This window comes from Hemibagrus wyckioides, linkage group LG02 (genome assembly GCF_019097595.1).
Source record: "Hemibagrus wyckioides isolate EC202008001 linkage group LG02, SWU_Hwy_1.0, whole genome shotgun sequence".
In the NCBI taxonomy this organism is placed as follows: Eukaryota; Metazoa; Chordata; class Actinopteri; order Siluriformes; family Bagridae; genus Hemibagrus; species Hemibagrus wyckioides.
This window is the reverse complement of record NC_080711.1, coordinates 10,613,855-10,640,918: the sequence shown is the minus strand read 5'-3', so window position 1 is coordinate 10,640,918 and position 27,064 is coordinate 10,613,855. Positions and strand designations below refer to the sequence as shown.

At 38.6% G+C, this 27,064-nt stretch overlaps 2 protein-coding genes across 3 annotated transcripts; one reads left to right on the top strand and one right to left on the bottom strand.

Annotated features, from left to right (window-relative positions):
• Positions 1-279: 279 nt before the first annotated feature.
• On the bottom strand, positions 280-21,953 carry lmtk2 (lemur tyrosine kinase 2). 2 transcript variants are annotated; one of them, XM_058410013.1, is made up of 14 exons: positions 21,405-21,953; positions 16,913-17,046; positions 16,530-16,680; positions 15,366-15,442; positions 14,649-14,767; positions 14,242-14,329; positions 9,713-9,843; positions 6,948-7,032; positions 6,671-6,792; positions 6,406-6,555; positions 3,388-6,319; positions 3,086-3,218; positions 2,718-2,954; positions 280-2,351 (listed from the first exon to the last, which is right to left on the bottom strand). In XM_058410013.1, the coding sequence occupies exons 1-14, from the start codon at positions 21,499-21,501 to the stop codon at positions 2,323-2,325; spliced, it is 4,485 nt and encodes a 1,494-aa protein (XP_058265996.1). In that variant the 5' UTR covers positions 21,502-21,953; the 3' UTR covers positions 280-2,322. The 2 variants fall into 2 exon arrangements, with proteins under 2 accessions (XP_058265996.1, XP_058266003.1); XM_058410020.1 differs by having other exon boundaries at positions 16,913-17,043.
• Positions 20,971-26,478, top strand: LOC131365996 (parvalbumin-2-like). Its single transcript, XM_058410047.1, has 6 exons — positions 20,971-21,108; positions 23,577-24,425; positions 24,700-24,772; positions 25,325-25,457; positions 25,639-25,748; positions 26,341-26,478. Exons 3-6 carry the CDS (start codon positions 24,712-24,714, stop codon positions 26,361-26,363), a joined length of 327 nt encoding a protein of 108 aa, XP_058266030.1. The 5' UTR covers positions 20,971-21,108; positions 23,577-24,425; positions 24,700-24,711; the 3' UTR covers positions 26,364-26,478.
• Positions 26,479-27,064: the final 586 nt, after the last annotated feature.

Genomic DNA, 27,064 nt, shown 5'->3' with positions numbered 1-27,064 from the left:
AGCATGTTATGCCCTTTTATACAACTCCAAAAGGCTCACGGTTTTAGTCCATACTGCACTTATTTCAGCACTATATTAAATTAATTTTTGCATTATGATTTTAAGCACTATATTAAATTACTGACTGGGTATGAATAATAATGAACAACTGTCATGAAATAAATATATATATATAAAGTTTGGTTTTTCTTTTTGATGCAGAGAGAGAGAAAAATATCACCTGAGCCCAGAAGCATTTAGTGTAAAACTCTAAAGTAGACAATAGAAGACATTCACCCGAAGTAAAGGTCATTTTTTTTTAATTTATTTCCATAATAAACAGTGTAATTATTTAGAAACAATTCATTCAATTACACTAAGCATGATCATCAATATGAAGTAAAAATATCCACATTTTTAAAATTTACAAGTGTAAGGACATGACCTGCATTTTCTCGATTATTTATTTTTTTACTTACTTCAAACCAAACCATTTTTTTGATCATGTTTAGACTGTGATGTCACACTTTAGCTTTAAATTACAAAATGTTACCTTACCCCTAGAACATCAATCATTCCCAATTTACAGACAAAAAAAATCTTAACATTTATATACATCCGTACAATTCAACATTAAGTTACACTTTCAAGATGTGCAAGATTAAGCAAATGTATATACTGCAAAATAAAATCCAAAGATTTCCTTAAATAAAATTTCAAAAGATCAACTAAGAGAGTGCTGGTAATACGTACATCGTTCTGTAACACAGAGCTTACTTTACTGACCCCCATCGGGTCTTTCTTTTTCATAAATCCATTAAACAGAGCAAAAACATTCATACACTTCAAATACTCATCATGTCGATTCTGTAGCTTATTTATACGAGTTCAAAACCATGCACATAACCAAATGAAGGGAAATTCCTTACTAAACGATGCTTGGCTGATTTCATTTGATTATAAATGTGGTAATAATTATGTAAGGAAAAATATAGGATGAAACTTTCAGTGTCTGTTCATAAGCCTCTCTCTGTAGTGTTTACTCGAGGGCGTTTAGTAAAATATATGTATATCTATAGGAAGTTCTTAAATACCAAATCGTTAAAGTGTTCTTAAGAATTCTGAATGTTTCTCGTGAAAGCGATTCATTAGTACTATATATTACAATTCATATTACATTCTAGGTGAAGGCAACATGAATGAACGCTCAGACAGTGACATGATTAAATAAAACATATCATCTAAAACTATGAAGAAAAAAAAAAACAAAGTCAGCTGCTCAGCGGATTTCCACCACCTCGAAAAGATTTGGTTAATTTGCATAAAAATAAAGGAAAATGATAAAAACGGTCCAAGTTTTTTCTCATATAATAATACATCTGCAAATGCATGATCCTCAATGAATACGTTTAGAGTCCCCCCCCCTTCACTTTTGCATTAAAAAAAAAATAAAAATCTCTGCATGCTGTTTGGGTGAGATACTGCCCAGTGTTTTTTTTTTTAGAAGACTCAGGAGAAGCAAAAACACTTCAAGGGAAAATGACCTCCCTGTATTTATAGATGGATGGATGGACCTAGCACTGGACTAATAGTAAAATCCTGACAGACACACAGTTATGACAAGAAATAAACCAACACGGACACACTACAGCTCTCTTTGTCCTTTTTTGAAAATTCTGGAATGGTTCAACTTCATTTCAATAAGAATCGTCCCACCGCCTCTCTCATCACACAGCAACGTTGACGAGAGAAGTTTCCGCTTAGGTACAATAAATTGTAGGCCACCGTTAGAAAATGTATAGTCAAAACATTGTGCAAAAATATCTTCAGCTGTGAGTGCTGCTCTTATTTCAAAGCTAGTTCTTAACAACAGATTAGCAGGACACGCTCAGCACATAAAATTTAGTGTTTCAATCTAAAAGCCAAGTACCGTAAGAGAAAGATTGCACAACGGTGTAGAAGCCTATTGGCCTTGATCTGTGGAAAGATCAGCTCAGTCATTCAGTGAAAACGGCAACAAAACTGATATGCAATAACCCACACGCAAAAGAACAGACAGATGAATCGGGAAGCGCTTTAAAGACATAAAGCATGTCGAGCACGATAGGTTCCTTCGTGGAGATCACTCTGTGGTGTCAAAGACAACAACGTTTAATCTCCTGAAGTGTAAGACGAGAACAAAAATACAGGACATTTATGCCAGTGATTCACTCTGTGCAGTTTCTCATCAAAGAAATGATGTTGCCTGAGAAGCTCATCACAGCCTTCAAGGCAAGTGTCTGAATTCTCTTTAACACTTACAAAATGTGTCCTTTTAGCCTAAATACTGCATCCAATCAGTCTTTAGTCTTTCTCTCCATCTTCACTGCTTCCTGAGCAAGAGATCACAAGACAAATTATCATGTGGAGAGTCGCAATATTATATAAATCCATGGCAAATAGTGAGCCTCATTTATCAAGCTTTTAGCTAGACCAGATTCAGTGAATAGCTAATAACCTTTTAATGTAACCTGTATATAATACGGCAATAACCAATTAGGTATGAAGCAAGTATCAGGGTTTACCCTGCGTGCGTTTTACTCACCAAACCAGTTGGATTTTTATACATACCATATTGTGAATTCTGCCGTGAATGATTTACAAACACGCTACTTCTTATCTAGCTCGCTCGATTCATGAGACCCCATATTTCTTTGCACAGCTGTCTAAACGTTAACGCTTGAGTGTGACCGACTCACCTCCTTGTTCAATGTCCGAGTCTGTGAGGTGGGTGAGGGAGAAGCTGGCGATGTTTGCTGGGGAGATGGAGAAACGGGAGTATGAGGTGGAGCTGCTCCAGCTCGGTTCTGAGGTGCGACTTGCAGGGGGTGGGGAGAAGTATGCTGTTGTGGCCTTGCTTGAAGACTGAACACTTCCTGACTTAGGGAGAAAAGAGGGGTCTGGAGAGAAGTCATCGTCCCACTCAAACGCACCCCCTGTGAAGCAAAGTTATATTTTTCAGGTTCTTACTATTAGGACTTAAGCTTAAGGCAACGGTTTGCAAAAACGCAAATGTTAGTAATACATCATCAGGATGTGTGTATGAATTTGCTTTCACTGCTTTTACCTTCTTCATCTGTGGAGCTTTCGGAGTTGGCAAATCTGTTCAGGTAACTGGAGGAGGCCACCGGGCTGCTAAACTCAGACACCTGGCTGTTGGAGCCTGAGATATGCTCTCCAAGCTCCTTTGTGGGGGTTTCCTGTTTGGATAAGAATTAGTTTATAGTCATTGTGAAAAACTGTATTGCATTTTCAATTTATATTCCGTCTAGCTAGTTTTTGTGTGTGGTGACTTTCTATTATCTTTATCATATCTCCCCATCATAAAAATTTCTACTATTCACAAACCACATGCAAGCGGTATTATACCTGGTCAAAGAGGTAAACAGTGACATCATCAAAGAAGGACACTGATCTTCTGTTTTCTGGGTTAGTATTCGATGCTGTTGTGGATTTTTCCATCTGGAGCGATTTAGGTTTTAACAGGCTTTTGAGGTTGCAGGCGTCGCTGTTGTCGGACACTATTACAGGAACCGGATGCACAGCATCATCCTCACTCTCTGAGCCGGAACTGTGCAGTCTGTATGCACGCATGTCGTCGTCTGAATCATCACTGTTCTCGTCCTCCTCGTCAGCCTCCATGCCATCTTCTGAACCTCCAGTCACCGTAGCTCCATCTAGCTTGCCGAGGAATCTCCCTTCCATATCAGGCTCCTTTTTCTTTGGGCCTTCCCCATAGGTCCTCACTAGTTTTGCATGGACTACATTTTCGGCTGAAGGCATTACTGAGGTAGAGAATGTGTCTTCATGAGCTTCAGAGTTAAAACTGGAATGAGGTGGATCTGTTAAACGATCAGAGAAGGATTCTAACCTCTCTTCTTTCATCAGAGTTACATCAGATGCTGGCTTTTCCTTATCCCAGTCTTCCTCTAGACTCAAGACCAAGTCTGGTTGGACGGTCTGACTGGACGCATTTACATCAGCATCAACTGTAGAACCAACATGGTCCTGCTGATCATCAGATGCTACAGATTCTGGGAGAGATGAGATCACTTCTGTTGACCCACTCATGTGATCATTGGGAGAGTTCTCAACCCAAGGAGATGCATCAGCAGGAGTTCCACCACTGACATCATCGCTCTTCTTATCCAGTTCTTCATTGTCAGAGAAGTAAGCAGAGTCTCTGTAGCTTCCACCAACAGGTACATCACCAATTTCTTGGTGCAGACCATCTCCATTTTCCTGAACATCAGGTACACTGTCTACTTCAGACACTATTATTTCTGGAGGAGTCAGCGTTGCAGCAGCATGTTCTTCTTTAGCACTATTTACATTTTCCTCTGAGACGCTGTCTGTGCTTGGTTGAGAATTCCACTCGGGTGATTCAATGTTCTCCGTTTCATATCCACTGTCAGCAGGCCTGTAAGGTGGTTGGAGGTTATGATTGAAAGGATCCAGTGTTTTCCCATGCCCCACCTCTCTATGCATCTCCAGAGAATCTAATGAATCAGGGGTTTCAGCTGAATTCTCAACAGCTGGTAAATTAAATGAAATGCTGTCCTCCAGAAGGCTGTCCTGGCTGATCTGGTCCAAACAAGAGTCCAAGATCAATGGTGAGGACATATCCTGAGAAACATGGTTGTCCACAAAACACTCTTCCTGAGCTTCATGCAATGGAGCATCTTCGATTTTGCTGATAACATCCGCATCTGAAAGAATTTCACTGAAGGAGTCACTACTTGTTAACCCTTCAGTTATACCACTATCTACTCCTTCTGTAGATTTATCTACAGGTGATGAAAGCTGGTTCTTCTGATTAGAACGCTCTCCTACAATTCCTATGTCCTGCCTGTTCTCCTCAGTGACAGAGAGGATTCCTTCAAGGCCAGAGGTATTGGCATCTGTGCACAAATTGTCTGTGGCGGCACTTTCATCATTAAACTGATGACTATTGGTTGGATTTAAAACAGCGATCTCAGCGCTCTCAGAGGTAGACTCAGGAGTAGAATAAATCCAACCATCTAATTTAGCAGTTTCCTTATGTGAAGAGCCAGTTATGTCTGGCAGCTGGTTGCTACAGGTTTCTTCTGTTGAGAATATATCTGAAGGCACCAGTGTTTCACTTTCTTTTAAAGGTGATAGGAAGTCTCTTAAAATTGGATTTACCAAGTCCAAGAATTCCTCCCTAAGCTGTGCAGAAGTTACTACAGATTCTGAGGGGTCATCAGAACCATTTAAATTATTTGCGGCATCTGCATCATTAAAGAGGCTTAGTGCTACATCTGTTCCCTGCATGTCTCTGGACTCAGGAGGAACAGAGCTCTCTTTAATTAGACTGTTTTCTTTAAGGAACACAAAGTTGTCAACCAGTTTCTCCGTGTTTAGAAGCTTTATCACATCTGCATTCTCTCCATCAAAGCCTCCTGAATGAACAGCTTCTTGTTCAGTACCAAAAAACGAAGTACTCAGACTTTCATTCTCCACTGTGCCCTTGCTGTCACCATGAAAAGATCGAATCTCCGGGAGCTCCATGAAACCACTCCTAAAAGAATGAGGCTCCTCCAATTTGATATCTTTCTCACTGAAAATGTCTGCTTGGTAAGGACTCTCATGTTCACTTGAGGACCATATATGGCTGTCCTGTAAAAACGAGTCTTTAGAGTCTATGCTCTGATGAAAGAAATCTGCATCTGTGCTAGACTCATCTAACTTAACATCCTGCAAGATGACATACTGCTCCTTGTTTGAAGCAGTGGCTCCTTCAGCACTCTGACTGTCCATGGCTCCAAGGTCACTTTCATCTTGCTCCTCTAACTGAATGTAATACTCGTTTCCAGAGTTTCTCTCTCTTGCATCAAACACTGGCAAAGTTCCTGGGACTCTTTCAGCCTCTGCTTCAGTCTCAGGAAAGTGAGCCTGGATGTCTTGCTGTGGCACTGGAAAGAACATGCTGTGGTAATTGAGAGTTGTTTCCATGGAAGAGCGATTGTGGCTGTCGTAGTGGTCATGTCTTGCAGCTTCCCAGACATACTCAAAACTGAGACCATGACTCGTCTCCGTCACAGTCAGTACCTCGTCCGGTTCTCGGCCATCATCAAACTGCTCTAAGATGGGGAAGGAAGAATGGCTGACAGTAGTCTGCCGGGCGGTAGGATTAGGCTTCAGAGAGCTCCAACGCTGCTCAAAGTCATCTTCGATTTCTTTTTGACCCTGCATCCGGAGGTAGGTGAGCAGCCGGTGAATTTCCTCAGCTGTGGCCCTTTTGTCTGCAGGCAGCCAGCAAAACTGCAGAACCTCATACCTGCAAAGAAAACGCTAAATTAGTCTCAATTTTAAACAGAACTGTAGAAAAGCACATACATTTGCAGGCAACTGTGACAGACTTACCATCTTTCTGAGTAAGGTAGATCGAGGTGAGGTTTGAGGAGTTTGATTTGTTGATCTCTGATGACATGGTGAAGTACCTCCTTATCTGACAGATGTGTATAGGGCTGTGTTCCCCTCTCAAATAGTTCCCATAAGGTCACACCCAAAGCCCTGAAAACAGAAATCTCTTTTCACTACTGGGAGCTATAGTGCTGATATGCATCACTGACACTACTAAATAATTACTAACAATTTCGCAAACTTAATGTATGCTAAAGGCACCTACCAAACATTGCCAGGCTTAGTTTGTTCTGATGTTATCACACCTCCATGCAATTCACCAACGAGCTCCGGTGCAAGCCATCGCAAAGGGACACACTGGTCCTCCTCTGTGGTGACATAGTCCTCCTAAAAATAAGAGGGAAATATTACATATGTACCAAATATGCAGTTCAAAAAACATGGATTACACCAAAATCTTTTTCAGCGTTGAAAATAACATTGCACTTTTTTTCAGCTTTATACTGTATAACTTGTACCTTGAGAAGAAAAGAGAAACTCACTTTAAATCTTGATGTGCCAATACCATAGTCTCCTACTTTGACAGTCATATCTGTTGTAAGATAACAGTTCCTCAGGGCCAAATCACTGTAAAAGGAGAAAGCAAAACACAAATTAGAGATTTCTCACACTCACAATATAGCAAAATCTGAAATGGCACACCATAAACTGTTAAGCAACCATTTAAAGCACTCTGGGGATGTAAAATGCTACACTACCCTTTGCTGAGGTGCAATCTGATGTTGGTAAAACAATTTTTACTAAGCCCATTATGTACTCAGGTATGTGAAGACACTGACTGAACTGAGCAAAATAAAGTCAGTGGCAAAGTTGTCATATAAACATTTACAGCATTTGGCATACAGCCTTATACACTGAGCCACTGAGGGTTAAGGACCTTGCTTAGGGGCCCAGGAGCAGCAGCTTGGTGGACCTGAGATTCGAGCTCACGGCCTTCCAATCAGTAACCAACCACTTAACCACTAAGCTACCACTGCCCCACTATATCACTTGCAAGCTAGCCCAAACAATTAAGAGACAATTATCCAGACTCAAACAATATATTTTTCATGCTAATATCTGTTTCAGGTACAAGATGATGTAAAATTCATCCTAGACGTAGGACAGTGGAAATTGTACTTGCCCAGTAGGATGGCTAATGACTTTACAATCGCTCCATCCCTTAGAAGGGTCAGTTGCAGAAATCAAAAGAGTGCGATTATACTAGTCAGAGAACATCCCAGATATTAAACATCTTCTTCTTCTTCTTTCGGCTTTACCCTTCAGGGGTCGCCACAGCGAATCATCTCTCTCCACCTATCCCTATCTTCTGCATCCTCAACACTTATACCCACTAGCTTCATATCCTCATTTATTACATCCATATACCTCCTCTTTGGCCTTCCTCTTTGCCTCCTGCCTGGCAGCTCCATGTCCAACATTTTCCTACCAATATACTCACTCTCCCTCCTCTGAACATGTCCAAACCATCTTAACCTGGCCTCTCTAACTTTGTCCCCCAAACGTCCAATATGAGCTGTCCCTCTGATGTACTCGTTCCTAATCCTGTCCAACCTTGTCACTCCCAAAGAGAACCTCAACATCTTCAGCTCTGCTACCTCCAGCTCTGACTCCTGTCTCTGTCTCATGCTTCAAATATAATACAAGGGTAAAATCAGAATACAACAGTGGAGTAGAATTTCTACAGGTGTATTCAGTGAAAAAGTGTCCAGTGTGTATATCTTATTGAGATAATGCCTATCTATAATGTTCACAGATAATCTGTAATTGTTGGGATTGTCAGCAAATTTACTACTGACATTTATTACACATAATGACACACATTAGAACACATATCAGGGTTCTAAAAGAATATCCTTGTCTTCTTTAACACCAACAACAAACAAAACCATATGCTAGGAATACCATGTGCTAGGAATAGACAACAGAGACTCTTGTTGTTTCTGCTCTCCCCCTAGTGACAAAATCACTGATGCTGGAGCTTTTCCAACTCACTCACGCAGCACCAGGATATTGTTCCCAGGGAGGAACTACTATGCTCAGGAAGGTATCGAGACATATGGTGGCTCATTCAGTGTGAGCTCTTATGATCAGTGGGGCTCTGATTACAGCCTGCCTCTGCCACCTTCTCTAGAAGCAAGTTCCAGGAGTGCAAAGAGGCTCTTTTACCTCGATGCAAGAACATCGCTGACACTAGTGGTCTTTGCTTTGAACTGTGTGGGGCTGCTGTCAGAGCCACTGAAACGAATGCAAGATAAATGTACTGACATTTCAGTCACTGTATCCTGCCCTTCGCAAATGTCCTTCGTACAGACGTTCATACAGTCACCGAAAGAAACAGGGCATTGCTTTTGGCCGTACATGACAAATGTAAGCAGTGGTGCATGAGGACGGATAACTGCAAAGCAGTTCCAATTCATTTGGATATGCAAAGCTGTTTTCAGATGTTCTAATGCTCCCGAACAAATCAGAACGACTCTTCCTTGAGTAAACTGGTCCTGCCTGTTGCTCTTTCTCATCACCCTGCCGTTGTGAGGAAAGCGCGAAATCTTTTATGTTGCCAAGGGTCCCTGTGACATGGGTTCCATTTCACAACACTAAAGCTGCATGTAAAGCAGTAGCCCCTGTGGGAGTGGCAAGCAGAGTCTTGCAGTAAATTAACTTTGTGCACCAAAAGCAACAAGCCACATTTTCCACCACTACACAGTGCTTCCTTTCTAAAACTTAAGTAATCTCTGTGATAGGTTGTAATGGTTACAACCATGGCCCCACACATACACCCCCAAAATATGAAAGGGATCCGTTTACACTCGAATCGCAGAATCATCATGTCTCTGCGCCGAATGACAGACGACACCCAGCAATCCCTAGGAGCTGTGTAATTGGACTCCTTTGCATGTATTCTGAGCATGCAAAAGACAGCCTAGACAGCCCCAGCCTCACTTTCACCAGACACCATGCTGGGTAAAAATTAAAATGAAATGATGCCTTTAATGGAAATTACCCTTCTTCCTTTGTTTGTTTTAGAAAATCAAAAAAGGTGTGACGCCATGGAAAATATGTAACAGGATGGTCACTTGTTTGTGTAGCTTTACTGCACCTCCAGGTGCTTATATTTTGTTTTCGTGAATGTACGGTAATATAAATGTAATATTCAAGTTACTTTTTTATATAAACATTTACACATTAATATAAATATACGTGATTTTTGACCATGTGAATGAGCCAGGAATGGAAAAATAATAACCTGTGCAGGAAGTTGTGCTTGTGCATGTGAGTAAGTCCAGCAGCAATCTCACAGGCCATCTTCTGCAGCTGCAGCAGTTCTCCATTCCTGTACAGCCATTCATGCTGAGTAACGTAGCTTCTCAGATCCCCCTGCACAGCAAACCACAAATCAGACATTTATACACACAACTTGATTCCACTGCAGCACTGCTACAAGAAACATTTACCCGCATAGAAATAACAAATCTACGTTGCTCGTGTGTTGAGACTGTACGAAGTATTCACTGTGAAATCTGCATGTGTTTTTCTCAGAGCTGGCCACTGAGGGGCAGCAACCTCTCTCTGTACAGCTACTTTTACTGCTGCACAGGGACAAGAACCAAATAAGGGAAAGGCAGTTTAATGGAATATGCTATATGCTGTGTCACAGCAATTTAAAAATAAAAAGAGCAGTGGTCAGACTGGCTTGCATGCTCTGGGGCTGTTCCTTTGGGTCGGGTTTCTGGACCCACAGGCAAAAGACCAGTTTAGGAGACAAGAGCAGCCCTAGCTCAGACATCTTCTAGTGCCAGCAAGGAAATAAGCCAGGGTTAAAACATCTCATTTCCTCAACCAATTAAAACCAAAATCATAAAACCTCTAAGAATTTTTCACAATTTTAGAAATGTTAACATTTTGCAAATATAACCCAATATGCTGTAATGTAATGAACCTCTAACATTAAAAAATACATTAAATTATAGTGAGAATGAGTTTTATAATACGTTCCATTTTAAATGGATATAAATGATCCTAAACATAGTAAATGGACCTTTTTGTTTACATCATGCCACAATAGTGAGAAAAAAACCCTACATACTCCCAGAGATATAACAGAACAGTGATTTTATCATACAAATCTTTAAACACCTGCTGGGGGAGTCTGATTTTAAGGTCAAAACTGTCACCCACAGAACGCAGAGGCAGCGATACTGCACCCACTGCTACACCCATATACAATATATAAGAATCTTTCAGCAAAAGTGTCAAAGGATGATGGCTAGCTTTGTTTACATGCAGGCTCAGCTGCTTTCCAGGACTGCCTGACAACCCAGGAATGGTCCTTATTCTTATAAAAAAATATAATAGTCCCTGTATGTTGCTTATTAAATATGTGACGTACGAGAGGTTGAAGTCATTCCTGATGGCTGACTGTGAGGGAAACTGCGAGTAGTTTGCATAACTGCATGTGCATACTGCATGCATAAATGCTTCACTGAGTGAAATCTTGTTTCACTGTCAACAACTCCTCACACATTTCTGTCAACAACAGACAGAGCAAAGGCATAAACAGTGCACATGACTTATACCAAATGTCTACTACAATCAACTTCTCAGCTAAACAATTGTGTTAATGGGATTTTGTTACACTGGGGTGGAAATTCAACACCACACTGCTCATAATCTGTAGCCAAAAACCAAAGCGCTAATAAAAATACCATAAATACTAAATGCTAAATTACTCTAGACTATTTCATTAAGTTATAACTCATTCGACCATAAGCTTTGACTATATGAATGACATACAATAACTTTACTCCCTGCAGAGAATATAAAGCAATATATAATTTTTTTAATATTTGGTATCGAATCCCAGAAATTTAATCTTCTATGGCGGTAAATTCCTCAGAACATACATACATGCGCATACGCTGCCACACATACTGACATGCTCTCATAAAAAACACACGGCAGCCCCTGAAGACAGCCTTTACAGGAGAGACTGTCACTCAGTCGGGCAGCAACTGGCATTCTGTAAGGCTGCTCCGGTTGCACCTCACAGTTATATTTCTGTCTAAAATGCAATGAGTCAGGGTTACCAATGGTTACCAGTGAGACAAACAGCAAATAATCCACAGAACACTCTCAGAACAAATATGAGAAATAAAATACATTATTAGGGAAAAAAAAAACTTATATTTTAAGACTTAAGTTTTAAGACTTGAGGTCTGTTTGAAAGTGATTTATTACCAAATGTTTAAATGAAGCAGAATAAAAAAAGGTTAAGAAGACATTTTTAAATAAAAAAACATATGAAAATTAAAATGCTACAAAAAGTTAAGCTAAACAGCCGAAATATCTGAAATTCTACTGCTTAAACAAAATCCTCATCGTCTGGTTTATAAGAAGAGCTTCCTTTAATGTTACATGCACCTACACTGGGCTGTGTGCTCCCTCTGGTTGCCTGAGAGCAAAGCAGATTAGAATTCATGCTACACGGGCAGCTCAGGGAGGAGCAGCTCCACAGAGAATGCAGGCTACATTACGCAACTCTGGGCCTCAGTGAGCTCATCCTGGCCCTGAGGGACACAGAACATGGCTGGATGCCATCCACCTGCTCTGGCCCGTGAGGACTTCGGCCCAGAGCTGAAGTGTCGCACCGCTGGGCAGGTGCTCCCAGTGTACCCTGCAAACCAGGCTTTGCAGCTCACACCATCCTAACGAGGTCCTCTTTGGCTTCAACTTAGCCCATGAGACATACTACATCCACTCCAAGGGAATACTGTGGCAAAGCCAGTGCTTTTATTTGGCAAAGACTTAAAACGGACTAGAGATAAGCCTGGTCAGCTTAGACTCATGGTTATGGCATGTGGTATGGTAATCAAGTCATAAACAACTATTATTGTATACATATACAGTTTCCATGACAACTGCTGAGGTGTTTGCGATTCTGTGCACTGTTCATTTAATATTCATGATCTGGAGATAACAGTGATGTATAAGAAAACCACAGCATTTTTCTTTTCCAATAACAATGCCGATACTAAAACCTTAAGTATTTGCCAATGTCGATAACCATTTATTTTTCTGTTTTGTTCAAAACATTTAAAACTAGTAAGCTTAAAAAATAATATTTACTTGATACTATCGAAGGCATTACAACTTAAAAGAAAATAACCACAAGTTTTCTTTTTTTATTTAGTTAAACTTTTACTTGGCAAATACAAAAATTATTACAATATTATAAGAGTAAGTATAAAGTTTTAATATAATATCATCGTCTCTTTGTGTAATCAAGTAAGCATTTCCAGACAAAAAATATATATATATATATATATATATATATATATATATATATATATATATATATATAAATTTTTTGACTGGAAATATATATATATATTATCCTTTCCCCCCATATTTGTTAGAGGATCAGATTCAACTACCTCTTATTTTTTCTCCTATGTTTTTCCCCCTGATATTGGCATTTTACCATTCCTGGGTATTGCCATCTCTAGCCTATACACATTCCAAATTTACGTGAAATAATGTCTTGAAATAAGAGTCTGTCAAACGTCCAAGGATCAATACAACTAAATCTAAGGAACAAGAGACATCTAGGGTTAGAATCATCTTGTTTGCTAAAATGATTAAAAAGTGGATAAATTTTCAATATATGAGAGATTATTTTAAAGTTACTGTACTGTATCTAAATAATCAACAGTGAATATGCATGCTGTTGAGTGAGCTTAATTTGACCCCCACTTTGGAACGCAGTTTCATGGAGGGGACTAACCACCTGGTCCAGTCCTGTATATGACATAAGTGATTACAGTTGTAACTCAATTTTCGTACAGATGAAATGGCATTAATCACTTCAGGCTTTTTGTTATTTATTTATACTGAAGATTTGTTTTTATATTTAGCATTTTTATAATTAAAATTTTAAAGTTATTCAATTGTAGTAAAGCCATAAAAAGCCACAGCATTAAAATCAAGCAGAGCAAGGAATATTTATCTATTTGTCTATCTACCTGGCTGAGAAGCTACAAAAAGTCATTAGCACTTCATATTTAAACGGTTCCCAACAGATTAATAGCAGTGTTTAGCTAATTGTCTAACATTACATAATTAGCTCTGGCTCAAACGCAGGGTATGATACCCAAATAAATGGAGTGAGTTTATTTAGTCCAGCTCCTGAAACTAGAATAAAATACCAGACTGGACATAACTACAACAAAAAGACATTTGCATTTGGTTGGATTTTTCCCAGGAGGCCATTACTTTACAAGGAAGCACTGTAATCCTGTCCGAGTTGTGACACATGCACACGCTGCAGGCTGTGTTTCACAGCAACTTGTAAGGGAGGCAATAAAATGCACCAACACAGCAAGAAGGAAGAGCGACAGTGGCGGTAAATGAAGCCTGTTGCTTTATTGGGCTATGAGGGAATCAGAGAACTGCCTCATGGAGCTATGAATCTCGGATCCCTGTCGAGCTCAAGAAGCATGTCCATAAATAGGTCAAGAAAAACAGAAAATAAATCACACATAAAGGAGGCATCCATTCATATGGATCATCCTTATACATTGCCCTTCACCCAGAAACCGAGTGCAAAGTTCAAGACAGTAAATAATATAGATGGCATTATATAACCAATGCATTAAAGAACAAAAATCATATTTTTATACTGATGTGTATTATAATCAGCATTACAAAGTCAAATTAAAGGCTCCAAAAAGAATATGCAGGGATACAAATAAATTGGAGGGAATAAAACAAACTTACCAGTTCAGTGTATTCAAAGACAAGGAGGAAAGGAATCGCCTCGACACATTGCCCAAGGCAATGCAATATATTTGGGTGCCGGAGAACCCTATAAATGCACACATTTGAAACAGAACTGAATAAAATGGCTTACCTTAAGGTCTTACTTGTAATGGTATAAACTGATCCTCATAATAATCAAAGCAATGCAATGTTATTACAGGAAGACAGATGGTGCTACTAACACATATGGACAATTTATCACCAGTACAAACAGAATCAAAAACTCTCTTTCCTAACCCTATTTTTACCATCATTAAGTTCTATTTTTTTTTTTAAAACCAATTTATACTAAGACTTCTGAATACCCCTTCTTCTTCGACTTCTGAGTTGAAAAAACTATGAAGGAAAAAGTATAAGGCTTTAACCTGTATGGATCTCCCTGCTGAAGGAAGTCATTCTGCTCTTTGGAGCTGGCGTTGGCCTTCAGTTCTTTGACCACCACTCTGGCTATACTGGGGTCTGAGTAGATCTCACTGAGTAAAACCTGTCAATAAAAAAAATAAATAAATAAAATAAAAGTTAGCTCAGTCTTTTGTGCTGTGAAAAATTAGCATTGTTGGATTCTGGAACAAACTAATACATCAGGTCACTGATAAACCTGTCAGTAAGTCGTTTTAATTATAATTTTATAGCACTGATGCTTGCATTCTCATGGCTCAGTTCACTCAAGACAGAAGAGAGCATGATGATATATACACAATGTCACACTCTTCTACACATCACACTCCAGTCCCTAGGGGCCAAGGGACACTGACGGTGGAAAGAGACAAACAATGGTTGGATACATTCACTGGCATTGATACTGGCGGTACCAGTTATTATCATTCATCATCATTTAGGGGCTGAATGAAAAGCCACAAGCTGCAACAAACTACCACTTATTCAGAGTGAACGATGGGAAGTCGGCTATTCGTTGTTGCACAAAGAAAGGGTGTGTCAGGGCATTCTTCTTGCGATTTCATCACTGAAACTGCTCTTCGATAGGAGAGGTTTGAAAAGGTTATGCAGCTGACTCTAGAGGTAAGCACTCTTCAGATACACACCCCCCCCACAGTGTGGACTGTAAATAGAAGAACTTGCACCTTGCCAAACCAGCCGCTCCCAATCTCCTGAATGTAACTTAGAGTGTGGCGCGCTACATGTGGGCCTGCTGAGACTTCTGAAAAGTAAACACAAAAAGAAAGTAAAAAAAAAAAAAAAGTATTCATCCGTACAAATAATTAACAGAGTAGAGAAACTTTAACACAAAATAACTGGCAATAAATGTCTTTTGACATTTTAAATCCGTGAAATCAATAATTTACCACTATTATTTATTAAAGTCATTGTTTTCAAATGTTTACAGGATATCTGTTAATACACAATCGGGGATGGACAAATCGGTATCTCAAGCATCCAGGACAGATGTGTCCATGTTAGTGGGGGTTTTTTTTTTCCCCTCTTTGGCTAATAACTAGGTTCAACAACCAAAACAAGCAAAAGACCCTTGTCTTTACTGAGTTACTGATGGTACGCATGTTTAAAGGTATGATCCACCTCAATGCTGTAATTATAGCCTCTGCTGTACTACACAAATCTGATTGAGGGTAGAATGTTTTAATAAGCAAGATTAATTAACATGCCCAGATGACAGACAACCTTTTCTGAATCAGGAATGTGGAAACACTGAGGAAACTAAGCAAAGCTGGCCAGCTAAAACAAGAAGCGTCATGTCCAATAACACTGCTTATCTTGCAATGTTTTGAGGGAAATGAAGACACTATGCAAATTTGAATAATATATTTGACATGGGATTTAAGGTAAAAATACAATTGCTGATACTTTTCTCAAGGAGATTTTTGAGGGCACAGAAGTGTGACGTAAGTATATATTTGTTTGTTTTCCTCGATTCTATATTAATGCTCTTTCCTAGCTAACTAAATCTCCATATGTTATAACATTAGTCCAAACATGGGACTGGGCAACACACTGAAACCTGTACTTGCCTAGTGGGCTAGCTGATGTGTTTATGACACGTCCATCCCTGCATATTGTGTTTATGACTGATTAACTAAATAACTGACAAACAAAATTGTAATAGACAAAGCAAACTTTTTTGCATGATTGATGGACGCAAAATAATACAGTTCGCTGCTGATGTGAAAAATTGCAGTATGTATTATTTCCCCCTAAATGTACATTAAAGATGAGCCTGGTATAAAATCTGTCATCTATGTACAGAGACAGGTTAGCCTCAGTCTCCTAACCTGCTATCCGGGGCAGCTGGAGGTGTGGAGGTCCAGGCATGGGCACCTGCGGCACAGCCAGTGTGTACACCTCAGCTGGAGACTGCATGGACGGGGTGTCTTCTGCTGGAGGGGTGAAGTCGATCTCATCCTCAAAGTTGTCTTCAAACTCCTACACGAAATATCACGCAACAGAAATGATGTCGTGTTGTTTCGTTTTCTATTATTTGTGCTGAAATTATATCATTCGAAAATTAAAATGGCAAGAATATGGTTGTGGCTATGGCTACAGCTGTAAACAAAATACTGTTTCTTATTGCAGAGGACTGGTACTGAAATTGGGACACAGGGCTTAAGTTATTTACGAGAAACATTTACTGTTTCAACATGGGAGTGCTGCTCACCTTAAAGTTGATCTCTCGTTCTTTGCAGCAGGTTGTGCAGTTGAATAGCACCACCACAGTGGTCACCAGGACAGACACAGACACAACCAGCAAGAGACTCAGATGGAAATGCTGTTCATCTGCAGAACCCCCTGCTGAAGCAACACAAAACAGAACAGCTTGAAGAGAGCTTATTTTCTCATTGATGCATCTAGCTGCCCCTTTAAAAGACCTTTCCACCCAAAATCCTTGAGATAGCTTGAAGAACTTCAAGTTCTGTGTAACTGCACAAACACGGTATACAAACCTAACATAAAAACTCCTTAAAATTATTATTTCACACTATTCAGAAATGGACACTAAACCAGAATCAAAACTTTGCTTTGACACCAGTTGCATCCACAGGTTACATGTGAACGTGTTGGAATACACGCAGCTGACAGACATTTTTATTGATACATCAGATGCTATAAACCCGATTATAGAAATACTAACCAAACCACTGGTGCACAAGTCCACCGCCACAACCTATGTAAACTACAATCAAAATGTGGGCTATGCAAAGGACAGGAAGCTGGTTACTCCAATCTGTCAGTCAAATGTGTCTTACTCACATTCAGGAAATTTGGTGCTTCATACAGCAGTACCTTCGTGAATTATTTGTTTTACCATAATTATTATTTTATCCAGCCACAGAATTAAACCGTTTGAAATAACAAATATTCATCTTTTTATAATGCAGTGCATACCTGAGGTACAATTATACCTGATGAATGAAAGCAAAACCTACTTTACAGAGTTCACTAAACACGACTGATAAAGACTTCGTTTCAGTAACTACACGCATTAAGTGAAATCAAATCCAGAGGAAAGACGATGATGCTCTTAAATGTTCATGAGCAGAAATGAATCATTCAGAGACTGCCTGTGGCACTGAATTCAAGTGAACACACCATCAATACTATGAACAATGTTATATACAATTTTATTTTCAATTGCTATTTGATATAACTGTAAGTCATTTCAAGTAAAAGACACCACTTTCCAAACAAACAGAGCTACTCCTATTAGGAGGTATCGAATGTCCACTTCTTGGCGCCCGTAGAAAATATGCAGGTTTGCAAATTACTACCATCTACCAATGTCGAATGCTCACACAACAACCCAATAAAAATGCTGTCCACAGGTCATAAAAAGTCACATGCTAGTGACTGATTAACTAATTATAGCCGTCTCCTGTCATAAAATTGTTTCTGTAGCCTAAACATTAAGAACCGCATGATATTTTAGTGAAAAAGCACTCGGAGAGGATTTAACAGGACTTCCTCGGTCTCTGGTCATCAGAAAGGCCAGGCTGGCTGACGCAGCATCAGCTTCGCTCTTTTACCGGATTGTAAATCAGTTACAGTCTTGAGCAAGTCATAAAGCAATCAAAGTGCAACGTGTCACAGTCATGGGAGGTATAACAAGGAAAGAAGCAAATAAACATTTTCAAACTGGCACCAAAGAAAAAATAGTAACCTTTCATTAGCTTCATGTTCATCATTAGCACATAGCATCAACTCTCCATAAGTTCCTTTTAAGAAGCAGACTCAGTGGAGACGTGGCGACTAGTGAAGACTACAGATTAAGTTAAAAAACATAAATCTACTGACCTACAGTAATACAGACTACGGGAAATGAACAAGACAAAATAAATCCATGACATAAAATCTGCAACTCCCTAGCCATCATTGCAGCTATAAGCACTCTGTCTGTACAAATATGAATTTTATTTAAAAAAAAAAAAAATAAAATAAAGTATTTCTTTTTATATGACTATATTATAGATTTTTAATGAAACAATTGCAAATTTGTTTGTGGACACCTGACCATCACAACCATAAGTGCTTGCTGAACATCCCATGGCAGATTTAATGCTCTTATAATTAACCTCCACTCTTCTGGGGAGGCTTTCCATTAGATTTTAGATTTACTCATTTAGTCAGAAGAGCATTTGGACGGCACTGAGGTCAGGGATCTGCGCAGACCACTCCAGTTTGTTCCACACCAAAAACCATGTTTTCAGGAACTTTGTGCACATGGGAACTGTCATGCTTAAACAGCTTTGGGCCTCATACAGGTGTGATAAACCACATATAGGTGTGACTACAATATAATGTCTTCGAGAATATTGAGATACTTTTGTCATATCACCCACCCCTACTGTAAAGTAAATAGTAAAATAAAATCATTCAACAATCAACCAGATTCTGCCTCAGCTGATCTGAACGAGTTTATCATTACTCTTTATTATTTGTTTTTACGACTGAGTGGACCTCAAGCTTTAAAAGACCTACAACAATGACTCTACTGCTGTAATAAAGGCTACAAACACGGCATAGCTTTTGTACCAAGTATATACAATATTTGTGTTTAATATAATCTGTTTTTCAAAAAAAAAAAATAATTAAAAGCTCAATATTTAACGTCTTAGAAAAATAATGATTCTCTTTCATCAACTCTTAGGACTGGCACAAACTATTATTATAGCTTTCTAGATCCCTAACAGGTGAATCCTCATCCCTCTCGCTACATGCAAAGTCTCTCACAATACATCCCCATATAAATGTCCATGTCCAGGGCACTCTGTCTGGTTTTCCCTGTTGGGTGACCGTCAGTGTTGACGTATGGCACACTGAAATAAAAAACAGGTTTTTTTGGAAAAACAAAAAACATCATATCTAAACCACGTTTAATTGTTATATACATAATTGTGGAATCACCAACTAACCAAAAAATGCCAATGTGAGGCTTTACTGTAGTCGTGTAAGCATTTTTACTCAAGGCCACAATCTGAAATCATAGCCAACAACTAGTTGTCAGAGTTGTATTTAAAAAAGACTACAGGTTACAGCAGCAAGTCCAAGGTTAACGTCACCGACCCTTGAATATTCTCCTAATCTTGTGCAGCTTTAGGCACAACTAGTGAAATAGCAATGACTCCAGCTGGGACACAACTATTACTCAGCAAGTGCAAGTGCGTCATGGCACCATAATTTGATGAGCAGCGTTGACTGTTGCCCACGTTCAATTACCATCATCATCCATGTCATTATGCAGATAACCTCTTTTCCTAAAAAGGAAATGGCCTCTCCTCAGTGGCTCACAAGTACCTTCCATCAGCACTTCACTATTTATCACATTCCAAGCACATTTACAGTGACATGAAGTCAATAATCAATAATCAAATTTTTTAAAAAGAGAGAGAAAAAAAACAAAATGATGGAGTGGCGTGTAAAGCGGCCATGAGTGAAGTAGACAGTCAATGAAGTTGATAATTTTCCAATGACAGCACATCCCAAAATGATTTCCTCTTATACGGTTATAAGGCACATCCGAATTTTTGCCATTTATAGTTAAATTTAATGCTGTTAAACTTCCACAAGACAAGTTTGTTCCTGTTATCCTTTGTGATATTGCCTACACACACCTTGTTTACGTTAGCAATTAACCGGAAACTCCTCTGTCCTGAAGACTTTCCAGGGATGGAAAACTTACTGACCGTTACACCCGAGATGTCTTCCATACATAAATAAACGCTGCCTTACAGAAAACTTTACTGTATAAATGATTAGAAATGTTTAGCAGGTATTACTATGACCTTTAGATTATTTCGCACATCTGCTATACCAAACAACTCCCTGTGAATAATAGAGAAAACGATAACGTAACAGAACAAGTAACATTAATTAATGTAGACCTGGGATTTTCTTTACGAATCACTGAGACACTATGGTCAGTGCTGCTGTTATGGACGTTTAACCAACACGTTCTGACCAATCAGACTTGAGAATTCTATAAAGCTAAGCAAAAAATAATATTATTCAAATCCCAGACAGCTACAAGTATTAGAGTTTATTAGTTACAGCATGGCTAAAAGATCGCTCCCAACCCCATGCAGTAAATCATTCACAGTTGATAAGGTTGGAATGTATTACGTTACTCATTACTGTATCTGTACCTGTGGGTCACAAGCATGAAGTTACAGCTTAGCCAAACACTTTGGAAACCTTAATATGTAATTTTGATGAATCACGGGATGTGAAATGGGGACTCAGTGCATGTCCTCAATTTCTACATCAGTCAGCAAAACAGGGAATACAGAGAAATAAAGGAGAAATAAATATGTTGGCAATCCAATCACCTAAGTGTTAATGAAGACGTCTACACAGCTTGTGAGTGTTTATTTAGATTTATGTGGATCAGTGATGAAGGAATGACTTATTGCAGAATAAGAAGAGAAACGGTGCTGATCAGCTATAAGATCAGCTCACACTCCTGTAAACAAACAAGGGTCAATGACTAGCAAATTAGCTACACTGACAATCCGCGTCGCTAGCTAGAACAGCTAAAATCTACATCTCTCACACTGCTGTCAGGCTGGATAGCTTATTGTCCATCTAGTAGGAGCTAGTTGTGGTGTCGGGTGGCTGTTTGGTGGCATTTGTTAAGCAAAATCGGAGGCTCTCACCTGATTGTGCACGCGGAAGAGGCGCGCCTTCACACAGCTGCGCGAGCTCCAGAAGCGCCGCTCCGAGCAACAACATCCACACACGGAGCTTGGCCATGGTCCCAGCTCGACCAGCTCAACTAGTCTCTAAACTTCTAGGACACACTATTGTCAAAGTAAATGATGCAAAAGAGTCATTTGTGTGAGAAACTACCTACTACTACGGTCCTGTCTACATTCGGCTGGTGGTAGTAGAACCAAAACATTTAGCATAGCTAGCTATAGCGTTAGCAGCGTGACCATCAACAGTGCAGCTAAGCAGTGCTAACCTAGCTGACGCTAGTTACCGGTAGACAGCGGTTTCTCACTTGCTGTCGTCCTTCATTGCTTAAAACACCACACTGGCTCATTATGTCACTCGAAGAATTATATATTCTGCACTGTATCAACACAGAATTGAAACGGAGAGCGGACGGAAATTAAAACCGTAAGGTTAGTTGACACGGTACAGCATCACCTCCGCTTTGCAGCGCCATGTTCGCCCTATCTACGTCACATGTAACCGTGTGTTTCAGCCAATCAGAGGACGAGGCGCAGCTTCTAACAGGTTCGCCTCGACGATCACAGAAGCACTGAGAGTGCAAAAGTTTGTACACCCCGTGCACAGGTGCCCTACCCTGGTCCTTGAGGTGGAGAACCACACGTCCTGCATATTTTGGGGATTTCCCTGCTTTGTCACACCCATTTCAACTGAGGTGTAGCTGTTAATTAGCCGATTAGATGAATCAGAAGTGTTGGGAGCAAAGAAATCGCCAAAATGTGCAGGAAAGAGGGTTGGGATCCTAGGACCTTGTGGATTTTTAGATGCAAAACAGGAAGATGTATGTGCATGTAGACAACGTTCAAAACAAGGGCAGGGTAGACAACAAGGCAAAATCAAGAGAAAAATATGTTACACTTTGGCCTTCCAAGTCTCCAGGCTTGACTGAACAAAGTAGTAATTGAATAAAATATACAGGGTGTGCTGTTATGGGAAAATAATCAACAACAGGGTAACTATATTCAGCCTGACACAAAACAGAAGGTTGTTCCCACATGAAATATGATTAATTTCCAACAACAGCACCTTGTGAAATGTTGTAATCTATTTATGTCACAGCAATTTGCCAAAGATCACATTTTTTTAATTTATTAACGAAGAAGATATCACACTTTTATGCATTTATAATTGTGTTTAATGTTGTGGAATGGCTGTAAAACTTTATTCCTGTTATCACTTACATTATAGCAGCTATAAAATAAAAAAGTTAGGCCTTCACAAGTCTTTCTTTTTCTCTCCCTCTTGAATTTAATAAGCACTCCACCCTACAGACTTTCTCGTGTCAGTAAATGCATTTATATCTTTATGCCTGACTGTTTTACAGCACTGATACTGAAGGCTCCCAAACGAATGCTAATGATTAATGCTAATGATTAATGCTAATTATTACAGTTTTTAATTCATTAATAAATGACATGTAATGCTTTATATTTAATAGTTACATTTAACAATGTGGCACGTCCACAAGTAAGGTTAGTTCCTGGTTTACCTATCACTGGAAATATAGACCTTTGTCAGAATTGTGAAAGTTAATCAACATCATTCTATCTATCAGAATCAGGCATTCAACAGAGCTATGGTATACATTTGTATAGCAAATATCTGTAATCAATATTAGAATATAATGTAATATAACAACTAAGAGGATATGGAAGCTATTCAGAGGATAAAACCCCCTATATCAAGTCACGTATATATTATTAGAGAATGTTTATATTACATAACCAGTTTGACTTTTCATTATTATATCTCACATCATTTGACCACTGTTACTGTGATACTAGAAACAACCATGCTGAATACATTATATTTCTGTGTCTTCTTTAAATTGTTTTAAAGGTATCCAAACTTTTGCACTCAATGGGCCTCAATTATTGAGGATTGCAAGTCATTCAGCTAGACTGTTGTAACCTTTTGAAGATATGCCAAGTGGAATAAGCCACAATGCTGCAAAAAGTTAATTTCTTGTTGGTTTGTGCTGTCTGAATATTATTCCCTATCCATTCATTTTAACATATCTTTGTTTATACTTAAAGATGCATACTTTTTTGTTCATATGTATTAGTGTCCATCCATCCATTTTTTTGTACCAGGATCACAGGGAGCCTGGAGTCTATCCCAGAAAACTCAGGGAGCTAAGAGAGGGACAAACTGGACAGGGAGCCAACCGACTACAGGGCACAAACTCAAACACAACCATTCACACACAGTAGGCCAATCAGCCTACAATGTGTGTCTTCGGTCTTCTCATGTCTGCTCAACATCTTATGACCGTATTTACAATAACCTTTCATCAAATAGGTTTATGTACTCAGACTTGTTGATATTAGCATTTGTCAAATCCTTCAAATTCACACAGGCATTGGACCATGCTGACTTATGCTCACAATTCTAGGGCTTCTGCATACAGGTTATGCAGCATCAACTTTCCCAAGCCCTTTTAAAGTGTAATGCTGGATATTCAACAAAATTTATAATACATTTTATATATAGTAAGGTAATTATGCAGTATCATTTATATAACAGAGCAGAAGTCAATGTGTATGACATTATACACTCAAATACTTCTAATTTTTTATTAACTGAATGCATTTCAGATGATTTATGGGTCATGTGGCATTGTAGATCCGGTGTATTTGAATTTCATTTATTTGCTTGTACAAACAGTTTATTTAATTCTCTTTCTAGCCTGTGCAATATGTCATTAAACATGACAATAATAGTGTATTATTAAACATAATGGTAAAACAACTAGCCAATAACAACAATACTTGTTTAGAAATCATTCGCTAATGAGAAGGGAGGTGTTTTCTTCAAGAAGGTCTCCTTTGGGGTTGAGAACACACATCTTCAGGTGTGTTGAACCTCAGCATTCACAGTGTCGCAGTGGGTAACAAGGAGGACGGCTGCTTTCAAACAACGCACTCATCCAGCATTTGAAGGTTAGTGCTTACCAGTTTCTTAGAGTTTAGTATTAACTAAAATGTGTGAATGTTAATATTAGTTCATTGTGCAATGGCTAATTTTAGACAATTTTACATTGATGATAATGTTTGTAGTGTCTGATGTATTATCATCCAAAGTAAATGCACAAAATTAAAATGGGAAAAATGTATCTATATTCATTTGACTTGCTGGTCATATGATGTGTAATTATATGTGAAAACACACTGTATATATGCTTACTCCTCAACTTGTAATTTCACCCTCTTTCAGGAGGAAGCAAGCATGGCATTTGCAGGGATATTAAAAGAAGAGGACATTGCTGCAGCAGTTGAGGCTTGCCAAGGTATTTTTAAGAATTATATTACCTATAGAAATATATACAAACCACCCCAATACATCACATCTAAGTCTAATGCAGCAGCTGCAACATACATAAATTCAAACTGCATTTCGGTATGCACACAGACACACAGGGACTCCCAAGGGTCCTTGCACAGGAGATGGGAGCTGGTTAAATCCAAGCAACCAAGCAGCCAGGGGGCTGGGGAGCCGTTACTAGCTAGTTACCTGTGATTGTGCTGAGTGTTCAAGAACAGTTTAAGCCAGACCTCAAATCCCACCTGCTCTTAATTATTCTTCTGACAATTCTGTGTGCTTTAGAAAAACAGAAAAGATGTGCAACATTCAGTATTCAGAGGCAAGGCACAAGTACACATACACACACACACACACACACGCACACATATATACATATATATATATATATATATATATATATATATATATATATATATAGAGAGAGAGAGAGAGAGAGATTGTTAATGTGTGGGGTTAAATGAGCCCAATATTATCTCAAAAAGTCTTTCTGTCTTTCACTGCTGTTATCTCTCTACAGATCCAGGCACCTTCTCTCACAAGTCCTTCTTTGAACAAGTGGGGCTCCATGGCAAATCAAGCACAGATGGTCAGAAGGTGTTCAAAGTCCTTGACCAAGACAAGAGTGGATTTATTGAGGAAGAGGAGCTCAAGTAAGACATTACACTTGTTTGGTACATTTGCCTATAAGAACACCGCTCCTGGTGCTGGGGTAATTTAAAAATCATATTATCTATTCTTTTTTTCTCTAATCAATAACCATATATATTTTTGTTAGTTATAATGGCAGTTATAATGGCACATCCTTAACATTAGATTTCTTTGCTTCTTCAGGCTGTTTCTCCAGAACTTTGTGGCAGGAGCCAGAGAGCTGACAGATGGTGAGACCAAAGCTTTCCTGGCTGCTGGAGACTGTGATGGAGATGGCAAAATTGGGATGCAAGGTAAAACATCATTAAACTGTTCTACTAACACTAGTGAGCGGTGGGGCAGCAGGAACTTGGCTTTCCTAATGACTGTCATTTCATTTCATTTCACAAAAATAATAAAAGTCATGCTGGTGTAATGTGAGTAATATGTGAGGTTGAGATAAAAATAAAAGAGTTACAGTATAAAAAATAAAAATAATAATAAATAGTATAAATATTATAAATAATAAAAATTTTATACTAGTTTCTTAGGATTATACAACTTTACAGCTGACTTTAAAAGTCATCTTCTGCACTGGAAACTGGCAACATATTGAATAACAATATTATTAAACAGAATTATAGGGGTCTAGTAGGTCTGACAAACTAGCCTAGTGGATTCAATTTTTATGGTCATTAATTGAGATTAAATAAAGCCTGCTTTTTCTCTAGCAATGGGGAGGTCGTCTATTTTTGCTGTGGGTTTTGAGGCAGAAAATGTAAATTATCAACATATTATAAGTCTCCTTAGATTTGCTCATTTCATGTTTTTTTCTGCATTTAACCCCCTTCAGCCCCTAAAAGAACTAATATGACTCTATCTGTTGTTATTTTTTTTCTTTTTCAGAATTCTGTCTGCTGCTAAACTGAAACTCTAATATATCTCCCTAGGATATTTCTATATACATATTCTTACTTATGAAAATGTTCAGTTGTTACCATCAGATTGAATTTTAAAATATTGTCTTTATTGATTGATTGACCCAATGAAATGTGAAAATAAAGTTTAGTACTTCACATTTTGTGTCTTGCCTTTCATTTCTTTTCTTGACACACCAATGAAGACATGTTTTTTTTCTGGTGTTCAGGTCATTTATAATCAATTCAAAGACAACATTAAAAGCACTGTCTAGTATGATGACCGTTCTGCCGTTCTCATTGTGTTACTCTTCTCTTGACAAGGCCACATCTAATCTAAACAGCTGACAAGAGTTGACATTAGAGACATTTCCAGACATTCACATTATTAAGATAACCTGGACACTTGCACATTTATTACTATGACTGTAATTATACCTATAACTCTATAGCAGAGCTGACAAAATGAACACTGACAGTATCAGAATTTCACAATAATTACAATGTATGTTAATATAATACCATGTGCAATACTATACCATGTGCAATATGTTCTACTTCCTAGTTAACATAGTTCCTATGTTCTAGTTTTTTGCATATATAGAATATTTAATTGATTTTATTTATTTCTATTTCATTTATATTTTCAAAACATTTGAATACATTTGCATACATAGATTACTTCAATCTAAGTGACTGAACTCTAACTCAAC

Bases quoted from the DNA above. Each gene is read 5' to 3' on its own strand.
- LOC131365996 (XM_058410047.1), top strand. From the start codon at position 24,712: ATGGCATTTGCAGGGATATTAAAAGAAGAGGACATTGCTGCAGCAGTT. The intron at 24,773-25,324 runs GTATTTTTAAGA...ATCTCTCTACAG, and splicing joins AGCAGTTGAGGCTTGCCAAG to ATCCAGGCACCTTCTCTCAC. The intron at 25,749-26,340 runs GTAAAACATCAT...TTTCTTTTTCAG, and splicing joins TGGCAAAATTGGGATGCAAG to AATTCTGTCTGCTGCTAAAC.
- lmtk2 (XM_058410013.1), bottom strand. From the start codon at position 21,501: ATGGCCAAGCTCCGTGTGTGGATGTTGTTGCTCGGAGCGGCGCTTCTG. The intron at 6,793-6,947 runs GTGAGTTTCTCT...TCTTATTTTTAG, and splicing joins TTGGCACATCAAGATTTAAA to GAGGACTATGTCACCACAGA. The intron at 2,955-3,085 runs GTAAAAGCAGTG...TTTGCTTCACAG, and splicing joins AAGCTCCACAGATGAAGAAG to GGGGTGCGTTTGAGTGGGAC.